Source organism: Penicillium daleae (assembly GCF_028827525.1).
Source record: "Penicillium daleae strain IBT 16125 chromosome Unknown utg000008l_segment0_segment0, whole genome shotgun sequence".
Lineage (NCBI taxonomy): Eukaryota > Fungi > Ascomycota > Eurotiomycetes > Eurotiales > Aspergillaceae > Penicillium > Penicillium daleae.
Genome location: NW_026623156.1, coordinates 5,900,645 through 5,923,674, shown reverse-complemented (window position 1 = coordinate 5,923,674; position 23,030 = coordinate 5,900,645). Strand labels below are relative to the sequence as shown.

Here is a 23,030-nt window from a genome sequence, read left to right as displayed (position 1 = left end):
ATTCAGCTGTAAAACTGTACTGCCTTGTACCATAAAGCACCGGGTGCGCCAATAAAACAAAGAAACAGATAAATCAACCTCGAAATGCCCCCAAACATGCGTGTAGCGAGCAAGGCCGCGAAACAAAAAAAGTGATATCATACAGATTCGCGAAAGCCATCCATCACATTGCACGAAACTTTTGAACCAAAATGAAGCAACTTACTCGCCCTTGCTCTTCTTCTTCTTCTTTTTCTCGCTGTCATCACCGTCATCACGCTTGCGCTTCTTGCCATCCTCCTTGTCGGCCTTCTTGGCCTCCTTCTTGGCCTTCTTCAGATCTTTCTTGCTGACTGCCGTTGGGTTGCCGGCATCATCGAAAGTGATCTCACCCCGCTCCAACTTGCGCTGGTATCGCTTGACACTGAGACCAGCCTTGGCGGCGAGCTTCTCGAGCTCAGAGTCCTCAGTGCCATTGGCTTGGGGCTCATCATCGGAGTCAGCATCCTCCATATCCTCATCCTCATCAACGTCCTCGACCAGCTTCTTCTTCTTGTCCTTCTTGGACTTCTTGGCAGATGTGGGCTCCTCAACCTCGTCGGCCAGGGCATCGGCATCGGGGTTGTACTTGCGGGCCTCCTTCAGATCGAACTTCTGGGGCTGAGCAGCGCCGTTGGGGGCAATGTTAACACCGCGGGGTTTGATGGGCTTGCCCTCCATGGCAGCAAGCTTGCGCTCCAAGTTGAAGCGAGCCTCGGTACCAAGAGCAGCCTTCTCCTCCTCAGTGACATCCTCATCCCACTCAGCCAGAGCATCCACACGGATACCAAGGGAGGCCTTGGCGGCGAGGATACGGGCCATCTTGCCCTTGTTGCGGCCGGTAGCCTGGCCGATCAGAGAAGCGTGGTAGATCAGACCATACTTGGGAGTGTCGTGCTTAGTCTTGAGGGCACGGAAGAGCGCTTTCTCGGCACCCAGAATCTGAATGGTACTGGCGGGGCTCTTGGAAAGGCTGGTCAAGCTACCAGCGTGGGCAATGAGGCGGGCACCAACGAGATCACCAACCAGGGCAGTCAAGTTGGGAGCAATCGCGTTCATACGGGAGGAGAGATAGCTGGCAAGACGCTGGCGGTAGTCAGAAAACTCAACAACCTGAGTGGCAAGAGCCTGGATGTTCTCAAGATCCTCCTCGCTGATCTCAGTACCCATGGAGCGATCAGCAGCAGTCTTGACGGCACCCTCAATCTCCTCGGGCAGAATCTCGGCGAGGTCAGTGGTCTCCCAGTTGGTGCGCATGCCCATCTTCAGGACAAGCTTGGAGTAGGCAATGTTGTCGTTCAGGATCTTAGCCAGCTCGGGGAAGTGCCAGCCGTACCACTCCTTCACACGCATGGCGTAGGTGTTGAGCTCCTTGTCGAGGTCATCCAGCAGACCGATGGCCTGGACGATCATAGTGTCGATCTTATCGGGGGAGAACTTGAGCTTGTGGCGGGCGAGAGAGTGGGACAGACCAAGGGACATGGCAGACATATCACTGGGAGCAAGGCCGGGAATGATGGTGATCAAGTTCTCACGAATGGCACGGAAGGCATCGGCGGTGGATGAGTCGGCAATGAGCTCGAGGGAGAGTCCAGGCACCTTGCTAATCGCATTTCCTAATAGCGATTGAAGTCAGCAGATACCCATTTACGGGTTGATCAGCGGTGCCTACCAAGCTTGACGTCGGCAACGGCCAGAGAAGCCTTCTTCTCGTCCTTGAGGTCCTTCAGGACCTCGGTCAGAAGGGGGAGTGACCTTGCCCTCAATGATGGACGCAGCCTCCTCCACAGCGGTAGCAGCGCTGTCGAACTTCTTGAAGTTCTTCAACTTGAAGCTACACGCGAAAAAAGAGTCAGTACGGCTGTCAACTACAACCAAAAATTTTTGCGCCGGCTGCGCGGGGCTTCTTGCTCGCTCAGGTGGGCATTTTGCTTTCGCTAGGGTAGTAATTGAACATACAGGTTAGAGATGCCCTCGGCAGTGTTAGCATCCTCGGGGAGAGACTCCCGCTTGAAGAGCTTCTTGTCCTTGGACTTCAGCAGGGCGTAACCTGCGCTGGTTTCGGTAAGGATGAAAAGCGACATGGTGGGCGGCCACGGCGAGCGGGCTTTGTGTAAACAGGTAATTCAACTAAAAGACGAGGGGGCCCAGGTAGAAATTAAAAAAGAAAGACGAGAGGAGGGGGGGGGGGGGGTTTGTGGACCGTGGACGCAATTCACCGTTGAGGAGAAATCTAGAAATTTTGCACGGAAGAAAAAAGTGCAAAAGCGCAAGCCACACCTTGTGGCTGTGGCTGTGGCTTATGTAAGACCCGCCAGCATACGGCGTCGAGGGAGCTACAGATGTTCCTCCCCAAAATCATCGTCCCACTCCACGCATCATGGAGGGTCTCTTCTTCAATGTGAATGGCGGGTAAGTGAATACGCCGATATTGGGGACTTTTATGATACTGATCTCTGGCCAGATTCGTCGAGGGCATTGTCCGAGGTTATCGGAACAGCCTTCTAACTGGCCAGAACTACTCCAACTTGACACAATGCGAAACCATTGACGGTACATATATTCCTTTTCCTCGGCCATAGACTGCTGGTTCTAACAAGTATAATCATAGATGTGAAGCTGCAGCTAGGCCCAGCCTACGGCGATTTCCTTGCCTCTCTCCCCCCCAACCCCCCCACCTCCGCCCTCGCAGGCAAGATGACCGACAAGCTGGTCTCTGAATTCCGATACCTTGTCGCACAGTCCGTCGGTTCAACTGCCAAGTTTCTCGAGTACCTCACCTACGGCTACATGATCGACAACATCGCACTCCTGATTACCGGTACCCTGCACGAGCGAGACACACGGGAGCTCCTGGAGCGATGCCACCCGCTCGGTTGGTTCGAGACTCTGCCCGTGCTGTGTGTCGCAACCAACATCGAGGAGCTGTATAACTCGGTGCTGATTGAAACTCCACTCGCCCCATACTTCAAGGGCAGCCTGAGCCACCAGGATCTGGATGAATTGAATATCGAGATCGTGCGCAACACTCTTTACAAGAACTACCTGGAGGACTTCCACAACTTTGTGCAAACCCACCCGGACTTCTCTGGCCCTACACAAGAAATCATGTCAGAGATCTTGCAATTTGAGGCTGACCGCCGCGCTATCAACATTACCCTCAACTCCTTCGGCACCGAGCTCTCAAAGCAGGAGCGGAGGAAACTATACCCCGAATTCGGCAACCTGTACCCGGAGGGCAGCTTGATGCTCTCTCGTGCCGAGGATGTCGAGGGTGTGGCCTTGGCTGTTAGTGCTGTCTCCGATTACAAGAGCTTCTTTGACGCCGTGGGCCTGAGCCAAGGCGGCGGCGGCCTTGGTGGTATGGGTGGAGGTCCTGCTGATGGCAAGAGTCTGGAGGATCTCTTCTACCAGAAGGAGATGGAGATGTCCAAATTTGTGTTCACCCGACAGTTTACCCCAGCGGTGGTATACGCGTGGATGAAGCTTAAGGAGCAGGTAAGCCATCTATCCAGACAATCATGTTTACGGGGCTTCAAAGCTGACGATTACTAGGAAATCCGCAACGTGACCTGGATTTCGGAGTGCATTGCCCAGAACCAGAAGGAGAGAATTGGCAACTTCATCTCCGTGTTCTAAAGCCCGGAAATCTTATGACCTTTGTTCCTACTGTACTTACCCTTTCCATGGCTGTGTGTATTTGCTTTTTCTGCGGGCAGCCGATTTCCTTGTATCGAGTACCCAAGTTCGTTTCTTTTCTCAGTATTAAAGTCAGCGCATCACATTCCTCGGCCAGGACAATGGCCACATTTGGTTTCGGCTTTCTTGGCTTTTTGTGTTTCTAAGGCGTTGGGCAACTTTCCTGTCATCTGTTTTATGAAATAGAAGAGCAGAAATCATCAACTAGATGAGTTATCTCCCAGTTACCAGTTCAATCATTGCTAGGCTCCCCCAGTCCCGAGAAGCTAGCAAAATCTTCCTTAATCTCTTTAGCTAGGCGGGTTCCCAAGAATCTAGATCCGAGATATGATGTTTCTCAAAATTCTCGACGGTAAGAGTCTGTTTGCTGCCCGCTCAAATGTTCAATAAATATACTGTACCGTTCTTCTTTCTTAGGGTGCTCAAGCACGAGAACCTTAGGTTTGTTGTCTAGGTATGCAATGCCGACAGAACTCCCTTGCTTATACGCTACAGCTACTTCTCCTTAAGCAGCAGGCTTCTACATTCCTGCGCTCGTTCTGCACAGTATGTTATTCCAGCTATGGAGCGAGGAAATGATCGTCTTTTCAAGACACGCAAAGCAACATAAAATGACAGAAATCAAAAGTGTCTTGTCAATCCTTCAGCTAGGTAGTGTATGTACAGATAAAGCAGGCAGCCCTAGACAAAGCTAGTTCAAGCAATCAATCACTCGAATAGAAAGCAGCCAGCCCTTGTCCCAGCGACCGGACGAGAGAGAGAGAGCAACATGAAGCACAGTGATACAAGAACACGCTCCGAAGCACCGAGTCTACTGGGACCGAGGTTTCTATGTTGTAGAAAAATAACAAAATTGTGGTAGTCAATGAATAGAAAGGTGACTCTGGGTCAACAACAACGCCCATAGATCCAAAGAAAATCATTCAGAGCATGCCAGCTTGATGTCAAAGATGAAGCCAGTAAATTTTTTTTTTCAGTTTTCAGTCGATCTGTTTCCAGTTCCTCCCAGGCAAGACAGGAAGAACTCAATCATACTGGAACAGAACGCTGATGCTTTCACCGTGGTGGACGCGGCGGATGGCCTACATAGAGTTTGAGCGGTCAGTAAATGCAAGTGGCGTCATCCGCACAATTTCGACGTATCTGACTCACCTCAGCGAAAACGTGGCCGACCTCCAGGACCTCGAGCTTGGGGCAGCGGCGCAGGTGCACACTCTGGTCCACGCTGTTGGTCACCACCACCTTGTCGAGGGCGCTGGCGTTGATGCGCTCAATAGCATCGCCGCTCAGGATGCCGTGGGTGACGAGAGCATACACCTTGGAAGCACCTTCCTTCTTCAGAAGCTTGGCCGCCCGAGTAATGGTGTTGGAGGTGTCCGCTAGATCGTCAATAAGAATAGCTGTCCGGTCGCGGACGTCGCCGACCAGCATCATGGTGGCATTCTGGCGGTCTGTGATTTTTGTAGGGCGGCGCTCCTGGAAATATGGTTAGATGAATGCCCCCCTAGCAAACGGGAGCCACTAGTGACCCATTCCATACCTTGTGGATGAGAGCAAACTCCATACCCATGGAGTCGGCAATGGCCGTGGCGCGCTTGGCACCACCCGCATCGGGACTGACTACAACGGCCTGCTTGTAGTCGGGGATGTTGCGCTGAATATAGCTCTTCAGCAGAGGACGTCCGTAAAGGTTGTCCACAGGGATATCAAAGTAGCCCTGGTACTGCGGGTCGTGCAGATCCATGGTGATGATGTGATCCGCGCCAGCGCAGGTGAGCAGGTCTGCCACCAGGGTGCCTGCCTGCGCAACCCACTGCTTGTAGCCTGGTCGCGGCTGGAAAGAGTTGATCTTGGACGAGTTGGAAGCGTTGCTGGAGGAATCTTCGGGCACGCCGTTGGCGGTCAAAGACTTGAGAGAGTCAGCAGTGTCACTCCGCGGAAGCCCGTTCGCGGGGCGCCGTTTTACCGGACTGCCATTGCTCTCTTCAATCTGGGCCTTGGCAAGGCTCTTTTGAAAGTTTTCCATGCCGTTTATGAGGCCCAGACCCTCACTCTTCACGCCAGGACCGGGTGTGGGGGGAGTGCTCTCAAAAGTGTAGCCATTGCTGGGACGGTCCCGCACGGAAGACTTGACCAGGGGAGCTCCGGCCTTGTCGTAGGGGATATCACTTTGGCGAGAGTAGGGGAATAGAGGAAGGACGGCAGTGACTCGTCGGGCCGAGGCCGTTTTGCAGGCGGAGATGGTGATCAGAAGCTCCAACAAGTGGTCGTTGACCTTGCCGCCACCAGACTGGATGATATAGACGTCTTTTTCACGAACGGACTCCTGAATCTCGACTCGGGTCTCACCGACGGCGAACTTGGAGAGCAGGACGTCCGCCGGAGGAATGCCAAGCACACCGCAAATGGTCCGAGTCAACTGGGGGTGGGAGTTACCCCCGATGACGACGATGTTGCGAACCATAGCGTTCGACTTGAGTGATTCCGACGGAATGATGGCTAGCGAGAGCTATGGAGATCCTCAAAAAGAAGAGATCGGAGGGGGAAGCGCTGGATCGGGTGGAGGAGGGCGAGGAATCTTGCGGAGGGGACGGAAAAACTGGGGCCGGCAGGATATGCTCGACGCAAGAAAGAGCAGCTGGAGGAAGGCGAAAGGAGAACTGTGGAAGAGTGGAGAGTAAAAGCGATCACTTCATCGCGGAGGACTCGAGAAAGTCAGGGTGCTTTCGATCAGGCAAATGGGCATTTAGAGGAAAAAAGAAACTGCCCATGTGAGGTCCCGCGATCAAAAAAAAGCCTCTTTGGAGTGGACCGCCGGTTCGGCCTCGGGTTGGCTGCCGGCTGATGCCTCAGGCCAGAATCAGGCAGCCCACCTGCGGCATCGGTGCAAGCGGGCAGCTTTAGCCCCGCAGGAGAAACGGCCGCGGGAATGCAGCAATGCAGCAATGCAGCAATGGTAAGCGAACTCTGGAGAGATACCTACGTCTCGCTAGGAACCCTAATTGGTGGAAGACTTCGGCTGAGTCATCATTCGTTGGAGAGAGGAGGTATATGATCATGATCCGGAAGGATAGGTCCATACTGTATATGTCGACCCTATCCATAGACCCATAGGGCTCATAGACCAATGGGAGAAAACAAAAGGAAAGAGAGAAAGAAAAAAAGGAAAGATGAGACAAGAGACGCAGAGAAAACAAAAAGCATCGTAACGCTCCTATGACCTAGATCCGTGGAATTTTGATAACGCCGAACTGTCCCGCCGAACATCCTGAATTCATATGGGCAATGCAATGGGTTCCTCTTAATCGCCAGTTCCAACCTCCCTGTAAAGCAGTCAGCATCAAGCATGGTAGGGCAGAGAACGGGGGTAAACGTGAAGGCTCACAGGTCAAGCTGTACTCCGTTGCTCACTCCATAGTCCTCCAATGTCAACTGGTCCTTGAACGGACGTTCGCCTTGGCGCTTCAGGAGGATCTCGTGGGGCTCGCGACCAATCCGGGCAGCTACTTGAGCCTTGAAGAGCTCTGTAGAAGCGGTTGGATTAGTATGCATGGTGGGTGACTTCCAAAAGATGCAGACACTCACTGATCGGATCCGAAGCTAAGCAAGGAATCGCAGCTTTGGTACCCAGACGGTCATTCACATGAACCACAATCATGGGCTCAGACGACTGCGGTACAACGGGCTTCTTCTCTTTCTTCTCCTTCTTTTCCACCTTTTTCTCGCGGTCTTCTCGAGGAGCGTCGCGGTCGTCACGTCGTCGAGGCTCACGCTCACGCTCACGTTCGCGGTCGCCGTCTCTGTATCGGTCTCCAGGTCGATCTCCATCACGATCCCTCCGAGGTGATCGAGGGCGGTCGCTCCGGTCTCTGTAGCCACGATCTAGTCGGCGGTCATCGCCGCGGGATTCGTCGTCGCGCCTCTTTTCCTTCCAGCGGAAGCCACTCGTCTTTTTCGGTCGGTCTCGGTCGCCGCTGTCACGCCGGCGAGGAGACCGGCTTCGATCGCGGTCACCCATTCTGGCGAGGTTGAGAGAGGGGAAAGGAAGGTTTTGGTGCCCGATAGGCCAGCCCCAGTGTCAACGGAGGCTTGCAGCTGGTGACACGTGACTGGGGCGTTGCAGATGCTGGGCAAACCCAAAAGCCTAAAAGGGGACTAGCGTGTGTTTTGTTCGGGGGTGAGCTTCTTCCGCGGTTTGTGCCAACTACGGGCAGTGTTCAATTTATAGCTTTCATTGAATCGTCAGGGCTTTCGGGCTTAGATTCGAAGCCCATAGAACCCCCGCACGTCGACCATGCCGTGCCGTCTTACAGTCCAGCGGCCTACGCCGACGACCGTCAGCTTTACCGTTTCGAATGCGACGCGGCGATCCAGTTCCCCCGCGAAGATCCTCTTTGGTCTTCAGATCCTGCTGCGAGCATTGCTCTTTTGCTGTGTGATCGTAGTAGGGATCACACGGCTACGACGCCATTTCTTCGACAAGGGAAGCTTGTTTATCATTTCATGGGAAGATGTATGGTCAAGCACTCTCGGATCGCATGTCTGCCGCAAGGTGGACTCATACAACCCCTGGGTGATTGCTGTCGTCAGCGCCTTGGTGTTATACGGAGTCTTCAAGAGGGGCTACACTGGTAAGATTGGCCTACAAAGGTGTGGATATTTCTCGTACTCGTTCTGACAGTCAGGCAGAGGAATCGCTTCTGGTCATTCGTGGCTTTGGAATCCAGACTTCCACATCCTCCTCTACCTATCTCTCTACAGCTGCGACACGATTTATTCCTACGACGCAGATTCAGGACATTGTGATCCACGAGGCCTTCAAAGGATTCGAGGTCCGGTTTTATCTGGCCGTCATTGTGGAGGGGGAGCCCGGTGTCTTGGTGGTCTTTCCTGTAAGTTGCCCCCTGGCTGGCATACGTTCTGTTAGGGCGTGAGTTGACCAATTCCAGAAAATGCTGCCCAAACGAGAAATTTTGGAGGAAGTGTGGAGAGGCTCTCGCCGCTGTCTTTACGATGCGAAGTCATGAGGCGCCGAGAGTCATATCTCATATCTTTGATTCGAAAGAGACAATGGAGATTTACTTGGAGGATCTACTGCGAAGACCAACTTTCCATCAGAAGGCTCAAAGTTCTGTCAACTTTAGGCTCTTGAAAGTATACATTGCTTCACAAGTGAGTATATACATGCATTTTTAAACCTCGTCTTTCTGCACCGCCGCGGCCTTGATGGCGTCTTTACGCTGCTTAGCCGCGAGCCACTTGGCATTCCGGACATCCACAGATTCCGTTTTCGATTTTTGCAGAACGGGTACATATCTTCCACCTGTGCGAGCATCGTCTCCTCCCAACCAGATCTTGGCGCCTCTGCTCTGCTTCTTGCCAGTTCCCTGCTTGCCGTCCATCTTTGTCACCATGCTGTGGTCACCTTGACTGACGACCAAGTCTAGCAGTGCTCCAGCCAAGATCTCGTCCATTTTGCGCTGTCTCCAGACTGTCCACAGGCTCTCGACAGCACCGTTCAAGCCGTACTTGCTATCACCCTTAGCACTGCGGCTCTTGTTGAGGCGTGGATCGCCCGCATAAACCCAATCTAGAGCATCATCTCGGCTACCTGTGCTCTCATCTGGGAAGATAGTGTCCCACAGGACTAGTGGCGCATCGGAGGCCATCTCATATGATGGCTTCCGAGGATTTTTGATAATATCCAACAGCTCTGGAACAATGGACGGAGACTCGAGTCCTTGACCGACTAAGAAGAGGATGGCCACCATGTGGCGCACCTGGTGCCACAAAAAGGCAGATCCATACAAGTTGAAGGAGTATACCTGAGGAGTGGTAGGCTCGGGCTTTTGCGAAGACAACATGTCCACATCTGCTTCAAAGTCCTCTGTGATCTGGAATCCAGGTTGGCCGACATATCCCAGAGGGTTGGTTTTCGGGTTCACGAGTTGGATGTCAGAATGGTAGATGATGCGCTCAAAGTTCTCAATCTGCTTGCTTGTATCGAGTTTGCAAAAGTTCCGGAAGTCGTGTGTACCCTCGAAGTGTTTGGCGGCTTCGCGCATTGCGTCAATGTCCAGCCAGCCCTCGCGGTATTTGGTGCGCTCGCCCTTGCCGGTTCCTGCGCGGTTCTCAAAGCCAAAGGCGCCGGGTGTGGGGGAGAACGCCGGCTGAGTGAAGAAGTACCGATAACGGCGCTCACGGCAGGAGAATCGGGCATCGAATCCCTCGGGAGGGTGAGGGCACCAAGCGAGAACTCGAATGTCCTCGGGGAGCACCCTATTCAGAACTTGTATATAGGCAATCTCATCCGCGATATCGTCCCAGTCCGAATCTGCAGACGGTTCTTCGACCTGCATGGCATCACCATCTTGTAGACCCTCCTGCTCAGTCGCAGCCTTGGGTTTCGGCTGTGGCCTCGCGCTACGAACTCTGAGACCAACGACCTGTCCAAAAGCACTCACACCGCGATCAGTTCTTCCGGCTTTCGAGTAATCACACCCATCCCAATGAATGGAGTAGGGCCGCTGCTCTCTGGGATGGGCATCGTCCGGCTCGTCTGCGGGAGACGAGGTCTGCGGAAGAATCAATCTTGTCCGACGCAGCGCCTTCCATAGAGTCTCCTCAATCGTAGGCAGCGGTGTGGTATTCCCATTGGTATGTTCCAGGCCATTGTACCGCTGACCCAAGTAGGCGAACTTGAGCGCAATGAACCGCGTTTGATATTTCGACGGATCAAACCCACGCTCCTCCTTATGAGGGCGCGACCGCCCAGGTGCATGACAGATATCGCCGCCATCTGGAGAGTGCAGACGCTTCTTCTTCGAGGACGAGGAGCTGGCGAGTGTATCAGCAAGAGGAATCGCAGGTTCGCTCACATCCGTAGCAATCGGTGCGCGGGGTATGGCTTCGCCGAGCACGGGGGTTGGTGCCGTATACTGCGTGGTCTGCGAGTGCAGCTGGCGCTCAAGTTCCGTGATGCGCTCAATCAGGCTGGAATTACTCCAGGTGCTGTAGTCGGGGCTCTCCTCATTGCTGGTGCCCGCCATGGTTGTTGGATTGAGTGAGCGGTGGTCGCTCAGGAATCGCGCTTGCGGTTTGGAGGCGTGGCTTCGAAGCAGATTCAGTAGAATGGACCTTGATGGTGGTCTCCACATACCACTGGAAAGTGATTGTGAAATCGGCCCACCCCGTGTTTGGGCGAGTTAGTCTGAAGAGGGCAGAAATTCAGAAAACTAAAGTCCGCGGAGTATTGTGTATTTGAAGTAATATATTCTGTAATGTAATGTCATAGATGCTAGCAGGTCCTCGTATATTCTAATCAAAGCTGTATTCGACTGTATTCGTAGAAGCTAACATCACATACAAGGCATAGATGCTTTCCAATGTAGCGTCCCCTCCCAATACTGAGACTAGAGCTGACCTTGATCCTTGGACGTCATTGACGGCGTGCGGCCCTGCAGCATTTATATCTCGGTGTAGATCCCACCCAGTCAGAAGCTCCTCCGCTCATCGACCACCAACCTTATTTCTGCACATAATTTACCAATTTCGCAGCCAGAGACACGGAAATGGTCACTTTCACTTGAAATAGAGTGTCATAATCATATCTCAAGCAGTATGGCTGACTCAGAGTCTCCGGAGGCCGAAACAACGGTCACAATGCTGCTCTTGGGGGACCCAGGCTGTGGGAAGTCCACCCTCTTATCGTGAGTCACTAGTCAAGCCAGATCCAATTCCAGGGCCTTCGTGTCTCTCCGAGGACTGAAAGCTAGAAAGTGACACCTTGATGTCAGAGACTGATATGGTCGCAGGCGCCTGAAGAGTGGCAAGAGGATGGCACCATCTCAGCCCGGGACTACCCCAGATACCCAATTTGAGATCCTGCGGGACAGTGATCAACCATTCATTTACGATATACGATTCTCAAAGAAGAAGTTCACATTGGAGCTATATGACACGTCCAACCCAAATCAGCATTGGACCAGCCTTCATCCAGATGTCGTCCTCCTGGCATTTGACATTTCAAATCGACAGACCTTAGACGGGCTCAGAGGGGTAAGGAATTTATCTGGAGATGCTTATCATTCAACCTGTACAAAGCGCTAATCACACTAAATAGTGGCGCAACGACATTATACGTTATTTCCAACATGGCCATGGCGAGCGGATTCCCGTCATGATGCTGGGATTGAAACGGGACCTCAGGAAAGAAGGCGAGGGTATAATCTATCCACAGGAGGTATGTGCCAACAACTTAGAGAATATCGAAGACTCCAGCTGACGATCCTGCATAGACCTACCGTATTGCCCAAGAACTCCGCTGTGACCGGTATGCAGAGTGCTCAGCAGTAACGGGTGAACTGCTGGCGGAGACGTTTGAAGATCTGGCGAGGCTGGCGGGCATGACTACCACTGATAACGGTGGACAGAGTGCCGGTGGTTGTACTATTCTTTGATCTTTCATCATATAGGCATTTCTTGAGACAAGAACTATCAAATCACGAATGAGGCACTCATCTTTCTAAGTAGCACGCCTGCGCAGATTAGATATCTGAGTCGATGCGAGAGGACTGGTAACTTGCGCCGATTCCGACAACAGTGCTTACAATGGAAGGCCAAGATATGACTGTAGCACAACTGGAAAGGATATCTGACACTATGCCTCTTCTCGGGTTGGTTAAACGATGTACTAGTAGACTTCCATAGCACATATCTTAGCGTGAGGAACGCATACGGTTAATACCTATGGGTGATCCACTGTCGATATCCTCCGAACGTGCGGGATCTCCATCCATGTCTCTAGTTTACTTTAGCTTACGTTGAATGCATATCTACTAGAATGCTTCTCCTACGTGACCAGAATGTAACCGAGCACAACCTCCTTTCCGATTACTAGTAGATACATACAGGGAGAAACCAAGGTAACGATCAAGTCCACCTTGTTTGATTGACAGCACAGGGCTTTCCCCCAGTCACAAAACGCAACTGGATCTCTTTCCCTCATAAGCGCCAGGTCAATGGTTGTCATCGCTATTCCTCCCCGATGCGACAAACATTAAATCGAAAAAAAGAATTGTGCTGGTAAAAAAAGACTGAGGCCACTGATGCAAAAGGACTGGAAGGTTCCCGGTGAAAGCTCATTTTTCTTCTGCTTTTTTTCAGTTTCTTGCTTTTTGGATCATTTGACAGAAACTAGGATAGACATGTCAAGGGCTTATTGTGCGGGAAAAATAGTGTGAATCCCATTGTTGCCAACGGAATTGAACGTGACAGAACAGACAAGAGCTTTTCCCCTCGCTGCCCGTGTCCTGTGGGGGGACATGAGCAATCGGTACAATAATCCGGGCATGGCTTTTTGAATTCGAGATCAAGTCTCTCCCTTTTCAACGCCTATCCTCGTAACCACCGATGTGGCATTTACCACTTGGTCTCACCGGAGGCAGCGGCGGGCTGAGACTCAGCGGCCCACTCACCACCCGCGGGGGCGGAGCTGGCAGCCCAGTCAGCACCATCGGCCTCCCAGGAGGTAGCACCAACAGCGGCGGAAGCGGCAGCGAAGGCAGTGCCGGGGTTACCAGCACCGGGAGCGGAAGCATCCCAGTTCTCACCGGCGAAGCCAGACTCGATGGCACCGGTGCCAACCTCCTCGGCGCTAGCGACCTTGGTCTCATCGGCGATCTCCTTGTTCTCCTCAGCCTCAGGGTCGCGGTAGAAGTAGAGATCGACAACGGTGTCCCACTCGGTCTCACGGGTGGCAAGGGTGCCGCGGAGACGCAGGATCTCACGGGAGAGCATCCACCAGACAAGACCGATGGCGTGGCGACCCTTGTTGTTGGTGGGGATGGCAACGTCGACGAAGTCGGTGGGGGAGTCAGTGTCGCAGAGGGCAATGACGGGGATGTTGACGTAGCTGGCCTCCTTGATGGCCTGGGCATCGGTGCGAGGGTCGGTCACGATGATGAGGCGGGGCTCCTTGAAAGAGCGGGTGATGTAGTTGGTGAAGTTACCGGGGGTGAAGCGACCAGCAATGGCGGTAGCACCGGTGTGGGCGGCGAACTTCAGGACAGCACGCTGGCCGTAGGGACGAGCGGAGATGACACAGACATCGGCGGGGTTGTCGATGGCAGCGATGATACGGGCAGCCAGAACGATCTTCTCCCTATACAGTCGCGCAAACCGCAATTAGACTCCCGTGCACCAGGTTTGATCGCGTCGCAAATCCAATTCTGCCTACATACCAGGTCTTGCCAATGTTGATAACGTTGACACCATCGGGACGGGTCTTCCAGAGGTAGGGCTCCATGTGCACCTGGAGGTTCTTGGAACCGAGGTGGCACTGAGCAGCAAGGAGCATCTCAATGTCCTGCGAGGTAGGGTTGAAAACCGGGGGAGCTGGGAGGGGGCCATGGTGGGCGATTGATTGATTGATGATGTTGGAAAGATCAATCGTCTGGCTCTTGTCGTGGGGATGGAGGGAAGAGATCGAAAGCCGAACCACGAAATGTTTCACGCCGCGCTTCGGGAGAATTTCGCTTGCGGGTTGTGAGAATTAGGGCTAGGGCAGTATTTGCTTACTTAAGGAACTTGGTCTTGGCGCTGTGACGAGGCATGAACCCCTGGTGCCTGAGGCAGGATTTACAGTGTCCCCGAATTGGACTAGTGTAGTCTCGGCCGACCGGCCGCATGATTTCCCGACCAAAAGGTTGATGCGAAGAACTTCAGGCTTGTCCCGGGGCTATACAATATTGAAAGGATAACGGTCTGGCCATCATGGCTCTGCGTATCTCTGTGCAGCCTTCTTGGAAGGCCCTGACAGGTAATATTCCTCCCATTCCTACGATCAATCTCGCTTACGTGGCCAATGCTAATACCAATCTTTTTGACAGGCACCTTCTTCGGACAGCGCCCGTTGGCCGCCGGCATGCCACACGCGACCAATGCCTCTCTACGATCAGCATCCACAAAGGCCAAAGCCCAGCCTCAAAAGCGATCCGACTTTTTCATGATTGCACAGGCGCGTCAGCGTAAGGCTGCCAATCTCTCTCGCCAAAAAGTCCTCCAGACCGAGCGGGAAGCCTCGCTCGGCGACCCGGTCCAGAGCAAGCCTACAACATTTATTCAAGAGATCGAGGCGATTCAAAATGGCTCACAGGTTCCATCTGCAAGCTCAGGTCTGAACTATTACTTGAAGCCGGACGAGCTCAGCAGCGCATTGCAATTCTCGAAGGACCTGACGGAACCGCTTCAAAACCAGGATCGTGACACCGCCGATCCCCAGTTGGAGAAGGTAGCCGGAGAGCTGCATCAGAAGGAGCACCAGATTGCAGAGGATGCAATTCAGCGCATTGTCAACCTCAGCAATGGCAATACGAAAGATCGCCTGCGGCTGAATGTGCAGAGGTGTATTGAGCAATTTGGGCGACACAATACCGACTCTATCCTCCCACCAAAGCCATCTAGCGCACCACAAGGATCTGTGTCTGCTCACCAGGAGAAAGTTCCCCGTATTGGAGTGGATACTGGCTCCCCCGAGGTGCAGGCCGCCATCCTTACTGTCAAGATTATGAACTTGTCCCGGCATCTACAGACCGCCAACAAGGATAAGCACAACAAACGCAACCTCCAGGTTCTTGTTCACAAGCGACAGAAGCTTCTTCAGTACATCCGGCAGAAGGAACGAGGCGGCCCTCGGTGGCAGAACTTGATGGAGACACTTGGGTTGTCTGATGCTGCATGGAAAGGCGAGATTGCTCTTTAGAGCCTCTGTATCATAGCAAGATATCATTTATTTTCTCTATTCGTCTCTCTCTGAAGAGATAGTTGTGAATGTACCAATAGCACTGTTTTTCTTCGATCGACATTGTTTCTTCCCTTCCTCTATAGTTTTAGAATCATGGGTAATTACTCAAGTCGCACCATGGGCTTGATGGGTCTTGGCAATGTGATTGTTTTTTCCGATTCACTATAAATTGGCAGAACCTGTTTTATCAGAGCAGAGCTTCACAGAACCCATTGAGGTAAATTTCCTAACTCTGTCTAGGGCCCTTCTACCTACATAATTGAGCCGATTCGGGACTTTACAACGATGGAGCCCAATGTCTGAGGTACCACTTTAATTTTGGGCTCACCGCCCTGCGGGCTGGAAGTATTCTGCCCGTCGCGAGTCGATGATTTTTGGCACGTCACTGTCATAATCCCATGGTAGGCAAACAAAAGGTAGGCATAACATTTTCGGCCTACACTGGGAAGGAGACAACGACCGCGCCTGCCTTGGTTGTCCCAAACACGTCGCCATCACAACAGATCACAACACGCTGATGGGCAAACTTAAATATCTCCTGCCTTAACTTCCTTCTCTTCTTCTTTCTCTCCTCTCTCTCTCCCCACGTCACTGTTCGTTCACCAGCGTTTGAAGATAACCTCTTTACACGCTCACATCCAGTTTCGTACTCACCATCAAGACCTTCGTCAACCTCTCGGTCTCTGGCTTGCTGCTGAGGTGTTGTCGCCATGCCGCCACGCCTCCGCTCCAAGCCTTACGGCCCCAACTCCCCCAACGCCGTTCAGGGCCTCCCTGACCCTGCTCCCCGTCGTCGCCGAGCGACTCGTTCTGCGTCTGCTCAACCGCAGGAAGACCAACCCGCCCCGCCTGTCCGCGAGCCCAAGACTCGCAAGACCCGTGGCAAGGCCGCTTCCCGCGGCAAGAAGGTAAGTCATCAAGATATCTGGCGCAAAAAAAGAATTGTGTCTGACTGATTTACTCTAGAAGGCGACGCGCCAGACCTCCCCCCCCCCTTCTCCCGCCGAAGACCCCCAGCCAGAACAGCTGGAGGGTGATGAGACCACCTCGGGTGCCGTCGTCCAGGAACTCAGTGTAAAGGTGGAGTCCCCCGATGTCGAACTTGGCGTCATCCAAGAACACGACGAACCCCACGGAGCCAATGCCGACGAGCCTACCGTCGCGCAGATGCAGGATTTCCTGGCGCAGGAATCGCGCAATCCCTCAGAAGGACCCAGTGCTGACCAGTCTGTGGCCGAGCAGACTCGCCCAGACCTCGAGATCCAGGAACAGGCCGCAACTCCTTCCGTTGAGATCCCTGTCACTGTCCTCCCGTCAATTGAGCCCAGTGACCCTGAGTTGACGACTCCAACTCCTGGAGTTTGTGAGTTACCTTCCTTCATTTCTCTCCGTTTTCCCCCCTGCGTCTTTCTTCCCCATCCATCCACCCCCCGAGCGTTCGTCGTCCGTCGATTCCGTGGCTTCATTGCCGATCGACTCGTCTAGTTCGACGCCCTCCATCTCCACCAAGGAGCCCAGCAACCAACATAGAAGTTGGTTCATGTCCAAGTTGCGGTCTTTTTCCAGCTTGTGCACCCGCAGCCATGCTGCACCCGTCGTGTCCTCGGCTGCGTCCGCCCCGTCCGCCACCATCACTGCTCCCGCAGTTAGATGGTCCTTGGAAATCCCCGTATTCAACCTGAACATGGGCCACCCAGAATCCGCTCTGGACGACATTGAACTGATGTCCATCATTCGTGCAGTGCGGACCGCCGGAACAGTACCAAGCCGCCGCTCCCACCGCCGTCCTAGAACCTCGCCGTCCCCTTCCTCCGAGCAGTCCCGAGTCCTGCGTGCCCAAGGGGCCACTCCGATCCACCGGTCTCGCACGTCTTACGCCAGCAGGTCCACCTCTCGCCGCATTGAGAGCCGTGGCAGTCTCGGCCGGACTCTGTACCGTCTTCCACAGCTCCTGTCCTTCAGCAATCGACCCGAGCTCCAAGATGACTCTGGCGAAGAGACGAATCTTCTCGACGAGCAGGACTCCCTGAATCTTCCCCCTGCGACTTCAGTTCCTGAGGCTACTCCCCCCTCGACCCCCAAGCGCGCGACCGCTGCCACCCCCGTGGCCCCTATGACCGCCCCTGCCGCGGGTACTGATGTTTCTCCAGGCTGGAGCAGATGGATCTTCAATGGTGTCTCGAGAAGATGGACAGTTCTGAGAGGCCGCTTCACTCATGACCATGACAATGAGAATGAGAACCAGCCAGGTAAGTTGCCCATACTAAGCACTTTCAAAAAGGTTGAGTGTTACTCACGGATGTTAGCTGTTGCTGAGCCAACTGTGCCCAACGTGGCTGCTTCTTCCACTGAACCGGTCCTAGCTGCACCAGTCACGACATTGAAACCCTCCCCAGCAGGCGTCCTCGGCCCATCCATTTCTCCTAAAGCCCAGAGAATGGCTCCTCTGCTCCGAGGTCCCCCTTCTCCCCTTCCTCGTGTCGCTCCTCTACCTCGTCCAAGACGTCGTAGTATGTCGTTTGTAGACACAAGAACGCTACTCGCTGCCGATGGTTCTCCTTCTTCTAGCGATGCTTATTCTCACGAGACTCAGCGTGAATTCGTCAAACGTCGACAAGCTGCTCGTGTGGCACTTGAAAAACAAAAGCAGGAGGCCAAATCTCGCGAAATCACAGCAGCCCAGTTTGCCGCTGCAGCTGCCGCGGCCGCGGCTCATGAAGCTGCCCGCTGGAAGCAATACGCTTCCTCTAATACACCCACACTCCCCAGACCGTTCCCAGTTACCCCTAACAAGCCCATAAATCAAGCCCCTCTACCCACGCCAGCCTCTCAGATTGACTCGGGTTCGCGCAGCAGAGCATCCGAGGTGGCTGCCGCCCAGACTGCAAACCCACGCAAGCGGAGTCGTGGGTTCGGTCTTGATGAAGACGACCTCGCCGTCCACGAGGAGGATTTTACACCCGAAGAATGGGAAACGCTCAAAGCACAAGTGGAAAAGGCGGAAGAAGAAGCTGCCAAAGCAGCTCAAGAGAGTGCCCCCCTACCAAGAAACGTCGCGTTGATAAACCCCCCAAGCAGCAGAAGCGTACCCAGCAATCGGTCCGCCGTCAGAGCACAACTTCTCATCCAACCGAACCTCCCATCCGCACCCCCGGTTTTATCCCGAATCGCCGAGGAACTCTTGCACCGCCCGATTTGTCCCCAATCGATTCGAGCCGATTGCTGACCGACCCTGACTCGCCTTCGGACCCTCAAACTCCTCCGGCCTCAACCCAGCCATTGGAGACTCGTGAAGCCCAGAAAGCTGCCTCACACTCGCGTTCAAACTCCAGTCACACAACCACTGCGCAAAGCCGAGCTTCCTCTAGCTCCCAGACAGGTATGATTCTCAACGGTGTCTTTGTTCCGGAGCACCAACTCCCCAATTGTGATTTGAGCACGCAGGGGGCCTGGAGAAGAACCCCTTCAACCCTTCCAGACCTTTCCTGGCTCCACAGGATTCCCACAACTTCCAAGGAGAGACGGGAGAAGCGAAATAAGCCCTCCGCTTATTTCAGCTATCTCCGGTCATTTACTCAGGCGCGTGAGGAACTTCGGCGTACAGAAGGTGCAGCGTTGCAGGCAGAGGCAGAAGACGCCAAAAAGCAGGCCGCGAGACGAAAAGCTCGAGAAATTGCGCAGAATGAAGAAATCAACAGGCGCTGGCGTTCCCAACGTCGCGAGTCCGGTGCCTCCGTCGCGTCTCCCTCTGTTAGGTTCGCTGAGCGGCTCGAGACATCACGGTCGATTGAAGAATTTGCTCTGGCAGCTTCGTCCCCAATCCCATCACCACGTTTACCCACCCCACCACGCCCCGCGATCAAGCGAAAGCGGGCATCTGAAGCGTCCGATCCCTGTTCCCCTCCGTCGCCGTCCCCAAAGCCGCCTTCGCCGCCGCGGCCTGTAAAGCGGAGCCGGACTTTCGAGGCCCCAGATCCTTATGCATCTTCTTCATCGTCCCCAAAGACGCCTCTGCCGCCCGTGAAGCGCAGTCGGACTTTCGAGGCTCCGGATCCATATGCATCTTCATCGTCATCTTCTGCCTCTTCTGCTTCGCCCCCTTCACGTTCTCCCTACGATGCAGCCTCGTTTTTTGCGTCTCTACGGCCTCAGCCGCACTCACCGCAAGGTGGCCCATATGTAGGGACTGATGCTAACAGACCAACCCCCCAATTAGCTGCGATCCAAGATTCCGAGCTCGGCACGGAAGCCATCGAGGCGCAAGACCCCTCCCCACTGAGCCGCGCTCGCAACAAGGCGGAGCTGTTCAAGCCAAAAACTCCAAGTCGCCTTCGTGAATCCACCCGGATCCCGAATAGCACCGCGTCGACACCGTCCGCTCCCGGGCTATCTTCACCATCATTCAATGGTGTGTCGCTGAATAATACCCCTCTCCGTTCTGACCCGATGTCCATTGATGGCTCATCATTCCTCGCAAATCCAGTTGCGACCCCACCTGGAAACCAAGTCTCGACCGCCGACATAATTTCTACTGATGCTCGACGCGAAGATGTAGCTCCTCTGGGCCCAGGGGCATTTGCTTCGGATCCACTAAAAGGTTCGTAATTTTGACCAGCCGTTGGCCCTAAACCCCCTTGCTTTCTTTGGACCTGGGGATGATCTTAATTCCTAACACTTACTTAGCCCCCGAGACCGATATAAGAGCGTCCTCGACTGCAGCGGCTCTTAACACAACAGAAAGCGCCGTGAACGAAGCCGTGCCTAGTCTAGCCGATGATGTTGCTTGGCTGTCGGAGATATTGCCAAACGGAAACTTCGATGAACTCCAGTGGCCGCCACGCAGACGCCATGCTGAAGTCTTGAATATCTGCCCGGAGGCCGAAGCGATTGTGGAACAGAGTTGGCCCGAAAAGGGAGCCGACCTGGTGAAATATTTTGAGAACATGTTCGAGGCCTACAAAGCCGCGCCTGATGAGTTTGTTGTGGCACTGTGACGGGACTATGTTCTTTTGTGTGTGGATCGTTCCCTCGAGTCATCATTCGATCGGATAGAGACATTTTTGTCTGATTATGCAAGAGTATGAGAAAATGTCATTGTCCCCCCCCCCCACAAACGGACTCTATGACTAGACTATGAGGGTTTACGAGCCAATTTCTTTTTTTGATAATGCATGGAAGCTTTGCCACAGGTTTTTTATACGTTCTCTAGATCTGGTAGAGTTCTCCATGTAGAATTCTTAAGAAGCAGAGATGATGAAAAATGGCATCACGGTTCTAGTCGAACCCCTCGAATTCGTTGCCACTACCTGCACCATTAGGGGGTTCGCATTGCCTGAACGCTCTGATAGGAGCTGCTGCTCATTCTTCTGACGGATTTCCTTGACCATCCGCTCCGTCTCGAGAGCTTTTTGCTTCTCTTCTTCCGGCAGCTGCTCCCACCTCTCCTGGTCCTTCCGTGCTTTCTTGAGTTCTTTGCGCTGGAGCTTCTTCTCTCGACTCTCCAAGTTGTGGCTCCAAGAAGCATTCTCGACTGCATGTCGTTTCCGCGAATCCTGCTTCTGGTTGCCATCTCCCTGCGCAGCCTCTTCCATAACTTCTTTGCGCCGTTTCTCGCGCTGTTTATCCTTGTATGCATAATTGTCCCATTCCATACTGACTCCCAGAGTTTTATCTCCGGTGAAGTTACGGAGCTCGGGCATCTTGGGCAGTTTGAGAAGACCCCAGGCTCTACCGAGTGCCTCCCAGTCTAGATCGGCCACACGGAAAATGCTAGCTGCTTGGTGCTTGCTGTAGCTGCGCAGCCAGCTGACAAATGCCTTCTGGCCCTTATCATGAAGAGCTCGGTCTTTCAAGATCGTGTTCCGTACTAGTTGGGTTGCGGCAGCAGCATCGCTATCGCTTGGTGATTCTGGGAGACTGTAAGATACAACAGGCGTCTTGCGCACCTCCAGGAACGAGACGTAGTCCTCTTCACGACCGGGGTGGAGAAGGACAATACTGAGACCCCGACGCCCAGCACGCCCGGCACGGCCGCATCTGTGAATGAATGTTTTGGGGTCAGAGGGAGGATCGATCTGTACAACTAGGTCGACAGATGGAATGTCCAGTCCCCGAGAAGCGACATCTGTAGTTAGGAGAATGGAGGGGGTGGTGGAGGTAGTGAAGCGGGTGAAGTTTTTCTGGCGGACATTCGCAGCATGTTTTCCGTGAAGAGGAACGAGTAGGAATTCATTTCCTAGGATGATTGGTAATATGATGGCGAGATAGTCCACACTGGAGCATGTTGAGACAAAGAAGATCGATTTTTGTGGTGTAGGTTGGACAGTTGTCACGATTTGTTTCAAAATGGAGTATTTATGTGCCGAAGGAGTGGTCAAATAGGTCATTTGGAGACTGGAGCGGAGTTAGTGAGAGCCCACGGTGACATTGAAGAGATAGTTAGAAATATACCTGGCAGGAGTACGCTTGTCTTCGGCACCAGCACCGCCCTTGACCTTGACGGCGACCTTGACAGGATTGCGAAGACCCACACGGACGATCTGATCAACGGCTTCACTGATACTGGCGCTGAAAAGACCCGTCCTCCGCTGCTTAGGAAGATGACACAGAATTCTCTGCAGGTCGTCCTTGAACCCGAGATCCAACAAGCGATCGGCTTCATCCAATACTAGCATCTCAAAAGATGATTGTGAACAGTGAACATGTGGCGAGGAAAGCAATTCTAACAATCTTCCAGGCGTGGAAACTAGCACGTTTGGAGATTTCTTGAGGAATGTGCTCAAATCCTCCGCGGGAGAAGTAGAACCACCCAGGAGTAGTTGTGGGACGACTTTGAGAACCGAGGAGGAAGACTTCGGACGAGGCGCATCGCCCTCGGGAGGATGAATCGCTGCAGCCGATGCAGGGTGGAACTCGAGCAAAGACAAAAGCACTTGATAGATCTGTGATGCTAATTCCCTACATAAAAACTGATATTAGAAAGAGTGCGTAGGTTTTACCCTATGTGGTTATAACGGACCTTGTTGGAGAAATAATGATGGCTCCAATATGATGCTTCTTGATCGGATCTTCAAGGCGCAAAAGCTTTTCCACAACTGGAATTAGAAATGAGAGTGTTTTACCACTCCCAGTAACTGCTTCCACGACCACATCCTTGTGCGCCATAAAGAGAGGGATAGCCGAAGCCTGGACGGGCGTCATGCGTGTAAAGCCCATCGACGCCACGGCATCGAGGGTCCATTGCGACAATGATGGCGTGAGGCCATCCCACGCCCTTGAGGACGTAGAGGCCTTGGGAGCCATTTGTGATCCAAGCGAATCAAGAAGGATCACAAGTTTGACCTTTCGCCGATCGCAACGTCGCAAAGTCGCAAAGAAAAAAAAATCCGTTATCGATTAGATAGTAAGCACGTGACAGCGGCTTTGGGCGGAAAAGGAGATCGCAGATCATCAGGTCGTCTTGCTTTTTGCGCCAGCACAGCCGCAACTTGACCAGATTTACTTCTCCTTG

At 53.4% G+C, this 23,030-nt stretch overlaps 11 protein-coding genes across 11 annotated transcripts; 5 read left to right on the top strand and 6 right to left on the bottom strand.

Annotated features, from left to right (window-relative positions):
• Window positions 1-201: 201 nt before the first annotated feature.
• Window positions 202-2,102, bottom strand: nop58 (RNA-processing protein NOP58; the record flags this gene model as incomplete). The annotated part of the gene is made up of 4 exons (XM_056914007.1): window positions 202-1,634; window positions 1,691-1,733; window positions 1,774-1,852; window positions 1,978-2,102. The coding sequence occupies 4 exons, from the start codon at window positions 2,100-2,102 to the stop codon at window positions 202-204; spliced, it is 1,680 nt and encodes a 559-aa protein (XP_056762856.1).
• Window positions 2,103-2,398: 296 nt separating this feature from the next.
• On the top strand, window positions 2,399-3,657 carry N7458_010624 (H(+)-transporting V0 sector ATPase subunit d; the record flags this gene model as incomplete). Its single annotated transcript, XM_056914006.1, has 4 exons — window positions 2,399-2,430; window positions 2,483-2,571; window positions 2,630-3,516; window positions 3,574-3,657. The coding sequence occupies 4 exons, from the start codon at window positions 2,399-2,401 to the stop codon at window positions 3,655-3,657; spliced, it is 1,092 nt and encodes a 363-aa protein (XP_056762855.1).
• Window positions 3,658-4,742: 1,085 nt separating this feature from the next.
• On the bottom strand, window positions 4,743-6,181 carry N7458_010623 (ribose phosphate diphosphokinase subunit PRS5; the record flags this gene model as incomplete). The annotated part of the gene is made up of 3 exons (XM_056914005.1): window positions 4,743-4,799; window positions 4,870-5,193; window positions 5,258-6,181. The coding sequence occupies 3 exons, from the start codon at window positions 6,179-6,181 to the stop codon at window positions 4,743-4,745; spliced, it is 1,305 nt and encodes a 434-aa protein (XP_056762854.1).
• Window positions 6,182-7,018: 837 nt separating this feature from the next.
• Window positions 7,019-7,735, bottom strand: N7458_010622 (ubiquitin-like protein HUB1; the record flags this gene model as incomplete). The annotated part of the gene is made up of 3 exons (XM_056914004.1): window positions 7,019-7,040; window positions 7,103-7,241; window positions 7,303-7,735. 3 exons carry the CDS (start codon window positions 7,733-7,735, stop codon window positions 7,019-7,021), a joined length of 594 nt encoding a protein of 197 aa, XP_056762853.1.
• Window positions 7,736-8,011: 276 nt separating this feature from the next.
• Window positions 8,012-8,744, top strand: N7458_010621 (PIG-H family GPI synthesis protein; the record flags this gene model as incomplete). Its single annotated transcript, XM_056914003.1, has 3 exons — window positions 8,012-8,348; window positions 8,407-8,609; window positions 8,667-8,744. 3 exons carry the CDS (start codon window positions 8,012-8,014, stop codon window positions 8,742-8,744), a joined length of 618 nt encoding a protein of 205 aa, XP_056762852.1.
• A 165-nt stretch (window positions 8,745-8,909) lies between these two features.
• On the bottom strand, window positions 8,910-10,766 carry N7458_010620 (pseudouridine synthase DEG1; the record flags this gene model as incomplete). The annotated part of the gene is made up of 1 exon (XM_056914002.1): window positions 8,910-10,766. One exon carries the CDS (start codon window positions 10,764-10,766, stop codon window positions 8,910-8,912), a length of 1,857 nt encoding a protein of 618 aa, XP_056762851.1.
• Window positions 10,767-11,337: 571 nt separating this feature from the next.
• Window positions 11,338-12,176, top strand: N7458_010619 (uncharacterized protein; the record flags this gene model as incomplete). Its single annotated transcript, XM_056914001.1, has 4 exons — window positions 11,338-11,426; window positions 11,532-11,775; window positions 11,840-11,959; window positions 12,015-12,176. 4 exons carry the CDS (start codon window positions 11,338-11,340, stop codon window positions 12,174-12,176), a joined length of 615 nt encoding a protein of 204 aa, XP_056762850.1.
• Window positions 12,177-13,137: 961 nt separating this feature from the next.
• rps0 (40S ribosomal uS2 domain-containing protein) lies at window positions 13,138-14,330 on the bottom strand (the record flags this gene model as incomplete). Its single annotated transcript, XM_056914000.1, has 3 exons — window positions 13,138-13,879; window positions 13,959-14,252; window positions 14,296-14,330. The coding sequence occupies 3 exons, from the start codon at window positions 14,328-14,330 to the stop codon at window positions 13,138-13,140; spliced, it is 1,071 nt and encodes a 356-aa protein (XP_056762849.1).
• A 251-nt stretch (window positions 14,331-14,581) lies between these two features.
• Window positions 14,582-15,478, top strand: N7458_010617 (mitochondrial 37S ribosomal protein uS15m; the record flags this gene model as incomplete). Its single annotated transcript, XM_056913999.1, has 1 exon — window positions 14,582-15,478. The coding sequence occupies one exon, from the start codon at window positions 14,582-14,584 to the stop codon at window positions 15,476-15,478; it is 897 nt and encodes a 298-aa protein (XP_056762848.1).
• A 752-nt stretch (window positions 15,479-16,230) lies between these two features.
• On the top strand, window positions 16,231-20,514 carry N7458_010616 (uncharacterized protein; the record flags this gene model as incomplete). Its single annotated transcript, XM_056913998.1, has 6 exons — window positions 16,231-16,428; window positions 16,487-16,956; window positions 17,006-17,769; window positions 17,827-18,509; window positions 18,596-20,117; window positions 20,204-20,514. 6 exons carry the CDS (start codon window positions 16,231-16,233, stop codon window positions 20,512-20,514), a joined length of 3,948 nt encoding a protein of 1,315 aa, XP_056762847.1.
• Window positions 20,515-20,757: 243 nt separating this feature from the next.
• On the bottom strand, window positions 20,758-22,822 carry spb4 (ATP-dependent RNA helicase SPB4; the record flags this gene model as incomplete). The annotated part of the gene is made up of 3 exons (XM_056913997.1): window positions 20,758-21,913; window positions 21,971-22,477; window positions 22,539-22,822. The coding sequence occupies 3 exons, from the start codon at window positions 22,820-22,822 to the stop codon at window positions 20,758-20,760; spliced, it is 1,947 nt and encodes a 648-aa protein (XP_056762846.1).
• Between the last annotated feature and the right edge of the window lie 208 nt (window positions 22,823-23,030).